Below are 15,091 nucleotides of genomic sequence, written 5' to 3'. Positions count from 1 at the left end.
TGACATCCAATGTTAAGATTTTTGGCACCTTGATTTAATCTCTGATTTGACTAATCGCTTTTGCTTCTAATTTGTTGTATGTTTTACATCCATTGGTTTTGGATGTGTTTCTTTGACGTGAATCTCTCTCCTTCTCTTTCTCAATAAATGATCAAAAACTAAAAGGAAACATATTCACATAATTTGCCGTATAGAGGGGCAGAGCCAAGGGGGTCTGCATGGGCCCTGGCCCTACCTCAAACAAAATTAAAAATTTACATGTAAATTTAAAAAAGTTCACTTGCTTGATATAAAAACTTTGAAAAACGAGATTTCAGCCGTGGTTGAAAATTAGAAACTTTAATTCTCCCCCAAGGGGGTTCTGCATGGGCCCTGGCCCTACCTCAAACAAAATTAAAAATTTACATGTAAATTTAAAAAAGTTCACTTGCTTGATATAAAAACTTTGAAAAACGAGATTTCAGCGGTGGTTGAAAATTAGAAACTTTAATTCTCCCCCATCCCCTCCCATCATAAAAATTTCAAGCTCCGCCCATGTATATATATGACATGTGAAGTGAAGATTGATAGACAAATTTTAAGCAAGTTGAATCAATCGATGAAGCATAATTTGGATTTTAACACACGAAGTCAATTAGATGACTTGAGAAATTTATATTTGAAAAAAAAAAAGCAAGGTTCAACTATCGTTGCACAAACTGACCATGACATGAATTTTAGGAGGGAAAAAAAGGAAAGAACAACTACTACTACTAAACCTAAAGGCCTCGAAGAAAAGGGAAAAAGATGGCAAACGAAGATAAACCCCAACGTGTAGAAAGAAAGGTACGTTGAACAGTGAGAGCAAGTGAGAAACCCTTGAAGCGTGAGAAACTCGTGGCTAGTGGATGTGTAACTGGTTCTCACCTTGAAATGAAATGGAGACAATGTTTTCCAACCATGGTTCTGCTGCGGAAACATCATCCCTTCTTTACTTTTCTTCAAATTATCTTCCATAGTGACTTAACTTAGAGATGTGTACCTACCATCTCACGTCTCTCTTGTTTTAAGGGGTGAGAAAAATTTTTTAGAAGGGCACTAGTTCATAGGTTTTCTTATTGTATCTGAAGGGGCACTTACATGTATAACAGAATAAAATATTAAACCATTTTAATGTAAAAAATGAAAGAAAATTGAGAAATGGTGTGAGCAGAACAGCCTATATGTGGCTCCTTGAGAGATATCTTTCTCTTTCTCCCCTTTCTTTTTGCCTTCTCTATTCATCATGCCTTGGATTATTCATCTCTATTTTCTCTTTAAATAAAAGATTTTTTGGACTTTTTCGTCATAGCAAACTGAGAGAATGAGTTGCATGCTCCACTTGAACTCGACCTCAATTTGTTTATAAGTGAGTCGAGTTTTGGCAAGTGAGTTTGATTAGTCGAGCTCGAACTTGTTAACTTGTAGTGCAACCCTAGCTCTGGATCTTAAGGTTGATTTAAGATATTGGGATCCAACATGAGGATCTTAAAACTGAGGTTTTTAAAAACTTGGTTTGATGGTTTGTTCCTAGCGATTTGGATCACAGGGTAACGACCTCCTATTATTGCAATATGTGAAATAGAATTTCGGAGAAGGTGCTCTCTTTGACAGTATGCAATGCAATGAAAGACTTTTTTGCATTTGTGTTGGGACTGTCTTGTAATACGACACCATCTTTCGTTTGCTGGTGGGTGACCTTGATGCTCTGTTTATCCACCTCTCCCCACCCCTCTTATTTTGTTTTATTGTGTTGTTGTCTCCTAAATTTCGTTCTTCTATTTTGTTTTTATGGTTTGTTCTTATATTTAAGGGATTTTTTGTTCTGAATTTTTGTTATATATTCTCATTTTATCAATTTTCTCTCTTTCTCTCTCTACCATAACCTCCATCATTGTCTGTCCTTCTCCTTTTTCTAGTCGACAGTGATGACGGCGACAACAGTGACACCATAACGACTTTGGCGACAACGATGATGTTAGCGGTGATGATGTTGATAGTCTTCTTTAATTTTTGTTATTTTATTTAAATGCATTTATGTCATTTTTTACTTTTAAGGGTTTTGCCATAATTTTATGTTTAGTCTGAATTTTTTTTGTGATAGTGAAAACTATTTTGATCTTTATGTGTTTCTTTTTTTCTCTTTACAGTCATAAAAAAACCAGAGTCTCTGAACCATGTAAATATTTGTGTGTTTTTTTCTTTTTTGTGATTTTTATTTAGCTTTTGTCTTTTCTTCTATAGTGTTCTTGCATTTACATGACTTTCCTTTGTTAGTAGCTTTTCAAACTCGCCTTTCATTTATCTTCTTTTTCTCTTTTATCCTTCCTTCAACCTGCCTTTTTTTTAGGTTGTATCTGAAGGTTATGACTAATATCCCCTTCGTAGTGCATTTGGGAGGAGTACAACAATAGGGTTTTGAGGGGCACCTTCTCATCGTCTGATTCTGTAGCATGCATTGTGTATGGGGATGTCCATTTTGCTATTCGGCTATAGCAACATCTTTCCTTTGCTGTTGGGTGATGTTGTTGCTCTATCTATCCACTTTCACCCCACCCCTCTTATTATGTTTTATTGTGTTGTTATCTTGTATATTTTATTATTTTACTTTGTTTTTGAGGTTTGTTCTTGTATCTAAGGGACTCGTTGTCCCCAAATTTTGTTATGCATTGAAATTTTATCGGCTCTCTCTCTCTCTTTCTCTCTCTCTATGTGTGTGTATTTCATGAGAGAATCTTAAATTATCAAACATGACCTTAAGATAGAATCACAATTCTAGAATTATATTTAAGAATGAGCTTATAATTTCATAATCAAAATTCTGTATTTGATAATGCAGGTTTCATCTCATTAAAGATAAGAACTTCATTTTTAGAATTCCACAATTCTGACCTCATAAAATATCTTCTTAGATTGACCCTTTCATAACCACCTGATAGGCATTCAATCAGCCTCGAGAGATGATTGGTTAATTAAATAAAATGTAGAAATGAGCTCAGCAAAGGTTGGTGGATAAGTAGAGGGTATCTTCAGGATTCTTATAGACTTTTCTCATTGGATTCTCATAGATTCTTATAGACTTTTTTTAAATGGATAAGGATCCCTCTCATCCACATTTTAATATCTTCATTCAGACGGTATTAGGCCAGGGCCCAAAAATTGGCGGCCAAGCCGATCAGATGAGTTATTGGGCTGGCCTAATAACTTATTTTTAATAATATTTTTTATTTATATATATATATATTTCATTATGACTAATTATATTTATATAATGTTTTATTTTAAAATTATATTTTTAAATTTTAGCCGAGTTGAGAGCCCAAGCACCAGTCACGGGCCAAGCCCAACTCCTTATGGAAGCAACGGGATTGTCATTACAAAATCATTGGTTTTGAATGGTTTCGAATGTATCTCTCGATCTCTCTCACGGCTCCTCCTGAGTCGGGCAAGATGAGATCTCGTTGTTTAAAAACTATTCTTTTTATAAGATAAATATACGAAGAAAGGGAATGCCCTTGTATGCATCTCGCAGATACAAATCACATTATTAGCGTACTAGAAAAGATAACTACTTTGGCTTTGGCTATTTAATGGTTGTCCGACTTAATTAGCCACCTTCATGATCCCAAGTCTCAACGCCAGTAATGGGTTCTGTTGGGTCGGGTCCAGCCTCAAGTGGACCCGATCCAGCCCGTCACTTAAGTGACGGGCGGAGAAAAGAAAAAGGAGGGCACCCGATGGTGCCCCCCTCTATCCCTCTTACGTTTCTCTCTCTCTCCCTCTCTCTCTCTCTCTCTCTCTCTAGTGTTCCGTTTTGGGGAAAAAGAGAGAGGAGCTCTCTTGTGGCTGAGCTTTCTTGGTGGCTGCACAACAAAAAGAGAGGAGAAGAAAAGAGAAGGAAGGAGAAGAGGAAGGCTAGGAAGAGAAGGTTGCGAGCTTGGCTTGAGCAAGATTCGATTCCAACGAGGAGGCGGAACGCATCTCCTCCTAATCCACATTTTGGGCATTCAATCGGTGATATTTTTCTCTTGTTTTTCTCATCTAGCTTTGGTGATATATTATTGTTGGAGGGTTGGCTTTGTGTAGCCCCTCGTGGGACAACTTATATCATTGATTATAGTGGATTGAGTTTGGGTCGTAGTACCCCGTGGTTTTTACCCTCATTGTTTGAAGGGGTTTTCCACGTAAAAATCTTCTCGTGCATTTGTGATTGCTTGGTCGTTGTTTTGTTGCTTCTAGCATGATCGGTTTGGGCTATACTTCGTTGTTGAATCTTTTTTAGTAGATTCGTGTCTATCCTCATTTTATCCCAACAGGTTCTACACCATGGAGAAGTATGGTCATGGTGACTCTTCTGTCGCACCTGAGCTTCGCAGCGGAGGTTTATTCTTCTGCAATCTCTGATAGAGTGACACGACTGCCGGTTCAACCGGCAGTAAATTTTCAGCAGTTCGCTGGATATATTACAGTGGATAGGAAGAGCGAAAGAGCTCTGTTTTACTACTTTGTTGAGGCGGAAACTGACCCTTCCTCTAAGCCTCTTGTCATCTGGTTCAATGGAGGTCTGATCTTCATCATTTGCCTTGGAATTCTTGTTACATTTCACAATTTGGGTCTGAATTTCTTTTGTGGTTGTCCTTCCCTTTTATGTGACCTTCTCTTGATAGTTCGTCCTTCGATTAACATATGGATGTCCATGTTTTGCAGAAGCAAACATATTGTACGTGGAGACGCCAGCAGGAGTTGGGTTTTCATATTCAAGAAACATTTTCTGATTATCAAGGCATGAATGATGAGAGAACAGGCAAGAATTATGTAACTTGTTTACAGCAATCTCTTCTTCTTTCCAAGCACATTTGCATTTTAAATAACTGGGAACGAGGAAGTATCTGGACCTCTAATTTCATGGATGAAAAAATATGAAAAAGGACGGCATATTTGCACATAGATGTGGAAATTGGTTGGTTTTATGGTCTATGAACTTGAGCATAGCGATTAATATTATCTGTTAAAGTTCATCCTTGTGACTGAATTATTGTTTTTCTTAATCCCGTTGCAGCAAGAGACAATCTAGCATTTCTGCGACGTTGGTTCGTCAAGTTCCCCGAGTACCAGAACAGCGACCTCTTTATTACGGGAGAGGGCTATGCAGGTAGGCCATCTCTCCACCAGTCTGCCACATAAAGTTTGAAATTATAAGGTAGAATTAGATGATGCCTTCAAGATGTGAATTTCTTCCTTCTGTATTCACCTTTTGTTCGGTTTTTCTTGCCAGGCCACTATATTCCTCAGCTAGCTGAGCTCCTGATTCGAGCGAACAAGCAGCAGAAAGAGTTCAACCTTAAAGGAATTGCTGTGAGTTTCAAATTAAGGAAGCATTCTTTAATTTGATACTATGGAGTTTGCCTTTATCATTATTGACTACCTAATCACTTGCAAGCTTTTGCAAAAACTGGGTCTCTTCTGTAAGATCATTTGGTGGGCCGACATATGTCTATAAGAAATTTCAGACATTATGGCTGTCTTAATGTAAATATCCGCTTAAGTAATTGCATTTCGGGATATTACGTCATTTTAGATTGTATGGGGTAATTTTGAAATGTATAGATACCGGTACGGAATTACGGACTTTTTGATGGGTGGAATCTGTAATTGTCCTTATTATAAAATCGTAGTGGTCCCTGGGGTCGTGCAAGGGTTGCCTAAAACATTGGTTTCTAGGGTTTTTCTCTTCCCCATCTGAGAGAGACCTCAAGCGCGCCGTACGTACCCTAGAAGACCCTGCTGCGATCTTCCCGTGCACCAGATCAGATGGATTCAGGTACGCTTCCGCTTCAGTTTAAGGTTTTGTTTATTTCAATGATTTAGCATGAGCATGGTCCTGTTTAGGATGTATACGTTTGGTTTTGTATATGCGTTATGGGGAGAAATCCCAACATTTGGTATCAGAGTCTATGTTCTTCATTAAATCGTTGAATTTTTGGATGATTTTGTGCGTCTTCCCGTTGGGTTCTTCCCTGTTCTTCGGCTGCAAGTATTGTTTTCAAAAAAAAAAAAATTGTGTTGAGGGCGTGCGACGGAAGCCGTCGGGCTTCCGTTGCAGCCATGAGGAGGATCGTAGAAGGGGACGACAGGATCGGGGGCGTCTGTCGCCGTTGGGCGATGGCGGGCCTCCGGCCGTTGGGGCGAGTCGCTGCCTGCGGCCACCCACGCCGTGGGTGGCCTGTCGGTGCCCTCGGCGTCTCCTTCGCAGCCATGAAAGAAGAAAACAAGAGGAAGGGAAAAGGCGAAGGCAGGGAGAGGTGATGGTCGGCAGAGGGCGACCGCCGGCGACTCAGCTGTCGCCGGACGGGCCCGTGCGACCCGCCGCCATCCACCCACAGTCACCAGCGACCCACCGGTGGCCTCCTCGCCGCTTCAGCAACCGGCCAAATCCAGGAAAAGGGGCGGAAATCAGAAGGTGAAAACCGGTCGGAAACGGCCGGTTTTCGGTAGGAGACGGCCGGCCGTCCAGGCGGCGCCTGCCGGCGGCCACCCACGAAGTTGGGTGGCCTGCCGGTGGATGACCATTGCCCGCCTGCCGTTCGGCAGGCGAGCGGTGGAGGCGACGCCCGCGACGCTCGGGCGGTCGAGCTGTGTCGGATCGGGTCGGGTCCTAACAGACCCGATCCGGATCCATCGTGATTTAAAAAAAAAAAAAAAAATTTGCCGCCTCGCGGCCGAGCCCCTTCGTTTAATTTTTCGGACCGGTTTTGGAAACATGGTTTAACTTTTTAAGAAACGGTTCATTATTGTCAAACCGGTTTTGGAAAAGACTCGAACCGGTTTATTCGGTTTCAGACCGGTTCAATCTGATTCAGAACCGATTCGGTCCGATTCAGACCGTTTGGGACCTTTTGGGGACCGATTCAGATCTTTTCTGGACCGGTTCAGTTGTTTTTGAGACCGGTTCGGACCTTTTAAACCCGATTCGGACCATTTTGGGACCGGTTCATTCAATTTTAAAACCGATTCGGATCCTTTTCAGAACGGTTCAGTTGTATTCAAACCGGTTCAGTTGATTTTCAGACCGATTCAGGGCATTTCAGACCGGTTTATTCAGTTTTAGAATCGATTTAAGTCATTTTCAAACCGGTTCAGTGGGTTTTCAGAACCGATACGGTCTATTTTGACCGGTTCGTCCAATTTTTTAGACTGTTTCAGCCCTATTTAGGGGCATGTGGGTGCTATAGTTGCGGTTTAAGATCGGTAAGGGCCACTTTAAGGCCGATTCAGTAGTTCTTGACCCACTTAAGCACAATTATGGTATCGGTTTAGAAAATTTTGGACTCTTTTGGGCACATATCATTGAATCATTTGGTTTTGGATTTAATGTTGGGCAAAATTGTATGTAAATTTTAATTCATGTATCATGTTTTGCATGTTTTTAAATTTGTGGGTGTACTTTAGATGAATATTTGGATTATGAATTTAATCTTTAGCCATGTCTATTGTTTGAAATGAGTACGTTTGTACTTTATGTCGCCAAAATGACCTCTATTGTACGAATTTGCTTGTTTTGAACATTAGATGATAGTATACTTGATCCATGCGGGCAATAATAAACCCAAATGAGGATTGTTGTTCGGTCAGGTTTAAGTATACAGGGCAATGAATATGTGATAATTTTTCAGGTTTCCATGTGAATAGCGAGTCAATCCAAAGATAGGCTCGTTGTTTGACAGAGTTAATTATTTATATTCATTGTTGACCAAGAATACCACTTGCAGTTAGTATTTCAATCCAAAGATTGGATATTAACGTTGCACCGGTACCTTGTGATGAGATTTAAGCCATTGTATTTAAATTCATTTATATTTGTTGTTTCATCTTTGTACATGTATTGATTGTGAGCATGTTTGGTATTTTTGTTGTTCTTTGTACAGTGAGTTCTGCTTCTATGATATCTGCAAATTTGAGTACTGTTCCTGAGTTAAATGGTTCGAATTTTAAGGACTGGAAAGAAACTGTCATAATTGTTCTGGGTTGTATGGATCTTGACCTTGCATTTAGGGAGTCGTGCCCACCTCATCCAACAGATCAAAGTTCCCATGAGGACAAGCGGTACTTTGAATGGTGGGAACGCTCAAACCGCATGTGTCTAATGATCATGAAGAGATCAATCCCAGAAAGTTTTAGGGGCTCTATTACTGAAAAGGCTAGTGCCAAGGCGTTCCTTGAAGAGATTGAAAAACGTTTTGCTAAAAATGAAAAGGCTGAAACAAGCACTCTTTTGAGTAAACTTGTGACGCTGAAATATAAAAGTAAGGAGAACATACGGGAGCACATTATGAAAATGTCTCATCTTGCTTCAAAATTACAAGCACTAGGTCTGAGGTTACCTGAAGACTTTATAGTGCATATGGTTCTTCTTTCTCTTCCACCACAGTTTGGACAGTTTAAAGTTAGTTATAATTGTCAGAAGAAGAAATGGACTCTTAATGAGCTCATTTCGCACTGTGTGGAAGAAGAGGAGAGATTGAAGCATGACACTACTACGCCTAAAAGTAAGAAAAGAAAGACTATTAAGAAAGTTGCAGTTGATCACGCATCCATCAAGAAACAAGAGAAGTATAAGGAAGGCAAATCAAGCTGCTTCTTTTGCAAAGATGAAGGTCATATGAAGAAGGATTGTACTAAGTATCACGCATGGCGTGAAAAGAAATGTACGATTCTTACTTTGGTTTGTTCTGAGGTTAATTTAATTTCAGTACCAAGGCACTTGTGGGTAGATTCGGTTGCTACTACTCACATAAGTGTTTTCTATGCAGGGCTGCCTAAATTGTCGGACGCCAATTGATGCTGAAAGATTCATCTATGAGGGCGATGACATGAAGGCGAAGATTGAAGCCATAGCAGATTTTTTGAGTTATTGTTAAAGACTGGTTGTTATTTGAATTTGATAGAAACTTATGTAATACCGCCTTTTAGACGGAATTTGGTTGTTATTTCGTTACTGAACAAATTTGGTTATTATTGTTCATTTGGAGGAAATAAATTTAAGTAGTTTCTGCATTCAAATTTGAATTCCACTGGTTCTTTGTTTAGTAGCGATAACCTTTATTTGCTTGATACGGTTGCTTCATATAATGAAACCTTGCATGTTACGTTTAGTGGTACTAAAAGAAAATTAGCCAAAGAGAATTCTGCTATGTTATGACATTGGCGCTTAGGACATATCTCTGAAAATAGAATATAAAGGCTTATGTCAAAATGAATTCTTGAGTCCCTTGATTTTGCAAACTTTAATGTCTGCACTGAATGTATAAAGGGAAAATGAACAAACATTAAGGGGTTATAAGTTTTATTTAATCCATTTAGTAAGTCTTTCTTTGAAAGAGAAACGCCCATTTCTTTGAGGATATTGAGTTTGGGAGGTGATCAGGTTATAAACATTGCTTTTGAAGAGGGACCTGAGTCCACTCTATTCAGAAGAATGCAATGATGTCGATCTCTATACTGAAGAACAAACTCAACAACCTCAAGAAAATTAAGTAGAGGTGTCACTAAGGAAATCCATATATGGACTAAAACAAGTTTTCCAGTCAATGGTATTACAAACTTCATCAAGTTATAGTTTCATTTGGTTTCGAAATTAATATGGTTGATGAATGTGTATACCAAAAGTTCAGTAGGGGCAAATTTATCTTTCTGGTTTTATATGTCGATGATATATTGTTGGCAAGTAATGATGTTGGCATATTGCATGAAACTAAGATTTTTAGTCAACAAAGTTTGACATGAAGGATCTTGGTTGTGCATCTTTTGTATTGGGCATCCAAATATTTCGAGATCGTTCTTGGGGTATTCTTAGATCATCACAAAAGGCCTACATTGATAAGGTGCTTCAGCGATATGACATGAAGGATTGTAAACCATGAAAGACTCCAGTTGCTAATGGAGACAAGTTTAGTCTCAAACAGTGCCCTAAAAGTAAAATCGAATCTAAAGAAATGGAAATGATTCCCTATTTGTCTGTTGTGGGAAGCCTTATGTATGTTCAAGTTTCTACTCGTTTGGATATTGCATTTATCATTGGAATGTTAGGCAGATACTTAAGTGATCTTGGTATGGGTCATTGGAAAGCAGCCAAAAGAGTTTTGAGGTACTTAAAAAGAACATAAGATTTTATGCTCACATACAGGAAGTCAGACCAGTGGGAGATCATTAGGTATTCAGATTCTGACTTTGCTGGGTGCCAAGATAATGGCATTCAATCAGGTTTTATGATTGCAGAATTTTGTCACGAAGCTGCACATTATGTATGGTATAGAAAGACCACTAAGGTTGTTGTGTGACAATAATTCAGCAGTCATGTACTCTTATAACAACCACAGTTTGTCAAAGTCGAAGCACATCGACATTAAGTTTTTGGGCTGTTAAAGAGGGGATACAGAATGGTCAGGTGTCTTTAGAGCATATTGGGACAAACTCTATGATTGCGGATCCGCTTACCAAGGGTTTAACACATAAGGTCTTTCACGAACATGTTGTTCATATGGGGGTGTTATCCTTGGATGATGTGTTGGTTTAGTGGGAGTTTGTATTTTGTTTGCTCTTATGTATGGACACATATTCAGTTTTCTGCAGAATAAAGTTTAAAGTTGTTTGGTTTCATTCTGTGTTTATGTGTTAGGTTTTGATCTCCATAAGGTTTTAAAGTTGGACCAGTTGACAATAGACATGTTGTAATCACATTACATGTAATTCTCATGCTATACATCCATATCAGATCTATGTCATTGATTATGTTAACATTTGTGATCATTGAAGGTTTAGCTAATTTTATTATAGCGAAAGCCGCTTTGGTTCTATGTTGATATGGTCATGGAAGAGATTGGTGAAAATGACGTTTATAAGCTAGCAATTATGAGCTCCTAAGGTTTTATGTAATGTCTAAATGTATAAAGACATATTTGGCCCAAGTGGGAGATTGTAAGATCATTTGGTGGGCCGACATATGTCTATAAGGAATTTCAGACATTATGGCTGTCTTAATGTAAATATCCGCTTAAGTGATTGCATTTCGAGATATTACGTCATTTTAGATGGTATGGGGTAATTTTGAAATGTATAGATACCGGTACGGAATTACGGACTTTTTGATGGGTGGAATCCGTAATTGTCCTTATTATAAAATGGTAGTGGTCCCTGGGGTCGTGCAAGGGTTGCCTGAAACATTGGTTTCTAGGGTTTTCCTCTTCTCCATCTGAGAGAGACCTCAAGCGCGCCGCACGTACCCTGGATGACCCTGCTGCGATCTTTCCGTGCACCAGATCAGATGGATTCAGTTTAGGGTGAGCATGATCTTGTTTAGGGTGTATACGTTTGGTTTTGTATATGCGTTATGGGGAGAAATCCCAACATCTTCCTCTTCCAAAAAGGCACATGAAAGAGCTTCAATTCATGCTGTATCTATCACTGGTTCAATACATAACATTCTGCATCGGACTTTCTTCTCTTTGTTCAATTGGCAGTTGGGCAATCCACTTTTGGAGTTCTATATTGACTTCAACTCGAAGGCAGAGTTCTTATGGTCTCATGGACTGATATCTGATTCTACATACAGAATTTTCTCACGGAACTGCACCTATCCCCGATACGTAAGCGAGTATTACAGTGGAAACGTATCGTCCATCTGTGTCCTAGTTATGAGCACCGTGGTGAGCGAGATGAGCAAATTCGTGGACGGGTATGATGTCACTCTAGACGTCTGCATCTCATCTCAAAAGATGCAATCTCTAGTTCTGAGTCCCATGGTGAGCCAGAGACTCCTAGCGTTCGACCCTTGTTTTTCCTTCATTTTGTATTCATGGTGGTTCCTGCCCATTTCCCATTGCAGCAAATGACAGGGAAGATAGACGTGTGTGTTGAAGATGAAACCGTTAACTATTTCAACAGGAAGGATGTTCAGAGGGCTCTACACGCTCGACTAGTGGGAGTCTCCAAGTGGCAAGTATGCAGCAGGTTGTGATTTTTCTTCTTAACTTTGCCTTCGATTTCGAAACCTTACTTTTTTCCTCTAATTCATGGCACTGGAGGTTGATCTTTCCCAGTGTCGTGGCAAACATCCTGATTTTCACATCAAAAGCTGTAATAGAGATTCCTTTCATAATTTGACATACATAGGTACCAATTTATTGCTTCTTTCAGCATACAAAGACCAAAATGAAAGAACAGAGAAAGGAAACTACTTTTATGATCTTTCATAACTTGTATTTGCTCCCAGCGAGTGCCATTTCCGTGGGAGGATGTGAAACATCAAAAATATATTTACCTGTTTAAGTATCCCTAAAAGCTAGTCACAACATTACAATAAGTGCGAATTTGCTGTTCCTACGCAGATTACCAGCGGAAGTTTGATTGTGGAAAGGGTAAAACATGTACAAGAATTTTATTGTTCCATAATTAGCAACAACTTCTAATAATTTGCATTTCTTTCAGCATCCTGGACTACAACATGCTTGATCTGGCGATCCCCACTATCTCTCTTCTTGGTTCCATTGTGAAGTCTGGCATCCTAGTCCTGGTTTATTGGTTAATTTCCTCTATCTGCAGTATCTTTCTCCGTGTAGATTCTGTTGCTTCACTTCAGATAGGTGTAAATAGATAAAGACGTGGTCAAGTACTGGCACTGCCAGTTGAAAAATCACGGGTTCAATTTCTAGGGAGGGTAATTATTGTAAGAAAGGCATAAGGTTAGGTCCTTTCCTGCCTCCTAGAACCCTGTGGGGTCGTTTGACAAATAAAAAAACTTTGTAAAACTTTGTAAAGATTTCATATTTGGCACTTAGTTCTAGTGTTCCATGAATCTACTAGAACCTTTAGGGTAGAATCATGGAATGCTTGCAGAGTGTTCCAACTGCCAAGCCACCCAACGGCCATTCCATTGTTGGGTATAGTCATTTTCTAAATACAGCTTAGGCAAACAAGTTTTTGAAAAAGAAAATCAAGGGCAGCTGTCTCATACTGTCGATCCATCTTAATGTTGATGCAGTGGAGACCAGGATTCAGTGATTCCTCTGACAGGAAGCCGAACTCAGATTCATGGATTAGCTGCTCGTTTAGGACTCAATACAACTGTTCCTTACAGTGTCTGCTTTGCAGGGAAACAGGTAACGAGCGTCACTTTGATCTACAGCAGTGTTAAATTGGCAAATCATTGTTTTGCTTCTCCCTCATCTCATTTTGTTTTTAGTGAGGATAGCGTTCTCTCCTCTTCTCTTTAGCTCAGAACCGCCAAAACCAATTGGCAATCTGTTTCTCCTTATCTCGATTTGTTTTTAGTGAGACCATGGTTTTTTATTCTGAAAGAAAAAAGAAAGGAGTTACTGTTGGTTTATGGTCTTATGCTTCAAATGTAGGATCCTTGATATCTCTAGCTGGCCTTTTCCTTCTTTTGGCAGGTTGGTGGGTGGACGCAGGTCTATGGGGATATCTTATCGTTTGCGACCATCAGAGGAGCTTCTCATCTAGCTCCTTTCTCACAGCCACAGAGGGCCCTTGTGCTTTTCAAGGCGTTCCTGCAAGGAAGACCACTCCCTGAAAATTTCTGAAGTCAATGTGCAGAGTGAAACGCTTTCATTCTGATCAACTGATCAGTCTTTGAGCGATTTGTGTGTGTGTGTGTGCCTCTGTGTGTGTGAGTGGGGGGGGGGGGGGGGGGGGGGGTGTGGCGGGGGGTGGATTTAAAGGAAGATTCTGTCACAAGGAAATAAACCAAAACAGCGAGGAAATAAAATAACACTGAAGTTATGTAAGAATTCCAGTGCCATTTGGATATAGCTTATGCAATTTACTCGAGATTTTGTCATTAATCAGCGAATGTAGTTTGGTTAGTCTCTTATTGAGGGCAATTGAACGAAATGCGCACATCATGTGGACTTTTTAATGATTTTTGTCATTAAAAAGCAGCCGTCCACATTTCACTGTTTTAGCAATGAATTTACCCTCACTTTAGTGGGACAGAAAATGTAGGATATATTGACACACTGTCATTAACTCAGGTTTTAGAGAGTACTGAACTGTTAGGGAGCAAGTTAGGATCTGCCAATCAAGTCGTTACGCTTTGCATCCTGAATGTGCTCTTGTGCTCTAGTGATTGTGGATCTTCCTGCAACCCTTACAAGTGACAATGGAAGCCTCACTGTCAAAAATTCACACGAATTTAGATCATTCTAGAAGAACTGGCAAGTAGAAAAAATATTTTGGAAGCATGAAAAGTAAATATAATATCCATATATCTATAATAAAGATAATTGAAGAGCAATTGAGGCTAAAATCAGCTACCTAACGTTTCACCTTTTGTTTGTACGCAATTCAACAACTTTGCACTTCAAATGAAAGCATAATTGGCATTTTGAGAAACTAGTACACAGATGTTGTGATGGGGTTTGGTGCAGTAGCTCAGTCAAAAGACTGGCATGTTGCCAATTGTTGGTTTAAGTGGCATGAGCATCAACTGCAAATGTCAACAGATCAAACAGATCAGATTCGAGTCATACATACACTTAACTATATCTACTTTTCCAAATATTTATATATTTGAATTCGAATTCAGATTCAAATACTAACAAAGAAAAGGCATCCAAAACTGAATCTGAAATCCAATATCATAATCTGGTTCCTACTAAAGGTCACTGATTCAGGTCAGACAGATCATTCAAAGTGCTGACCAAAAGTGGAGTGGAATGGCATTCTTCTTCCGAATTTGTACTTTCTTGTCTGAATTTGCATTCAGATTTTGAACCGAATCTGGTCGATTTTCAAAATGTAAGAGAATTAAATATAGGATATTTATTTAAAAACATGCCTATCTGAATCCAAACTTGAATCTGAGTTCGATTGGGTATTTGTGGATATTTGAATCCAAATCTAAATCAGACCGGATGTCTTTTCTTAAATCTGAATCCGATTTGATTTCTTAATTAGATATTAAATTTTTTTTCTGCATGCGATTTTTTTGAAACAATTCGGTCGAACATCCGATCCAAGTCGAATAGATTGGCATCCCTAGCATAAACCATCTTGTGCC

At 39.3% G+C, this 15,091-nt stretch overlaps 1 protein-coding gene across 1 annotated transcript; it reads left to right on the top strand.

Moving 5' to 3' along the window:
* The first annotated feature begins 4,123 nt into the window (after nucleotides 1-4,123).
* On the top strand, nucleotides 4,124-13,709 carry LOC116247570 (serine carboxypeptidase-like 45). The gene is made up of 9 exons (XM_050075947.1): nucleotides 4,124-4,580; nucleotides 4,726-4,822; nucleotides 5,078-5,170; nucleotides 5,294-5,373; nucleotides 11,535-11,816; nucleotides 11,900-12,024; nucleotides 12,502-12,594; nucleotides 13,055-13,172; nucleotides 13,464-13,709. The coding sequence occupies exons 1-9, from the start codon at nucleotides 4,575-4,577 to the stop codon at nucleotides 13,611-13,613; spliced, it is 1,044 nt and encodes a 347-aa protein (XP_049931904.1). The 5' UTR covers nucleotides 4,124-4,574; the 3' UTR covers nucleotides 13,614-13,709.
* Nucleotides 13,710-15,091: the final 1,382 nt, after the last annotated feature.

Source organism: Nymphaea colorata, chromosome 2 (assembly GCF_008831285.2).
Source record: "Nymphaea colorata isolate Beijing-Zhang1983 chromosome 2, ASM883128v2, whole genome shotgun sequence".
Taxonomy (NCBI): domain Eukaryota; kingdom Viridiplantae; phylum Streptophyta; class Magnoliopsida; order Nymphaeales; family Nymphaeaceae; genus Nymphaea; species Nymphaea colorata.
The sequence above is the reverse complement of the archived record's forward strand: the minus strand, read 5'-3'. Positions and strand labels throughout refer to the sequence as shown.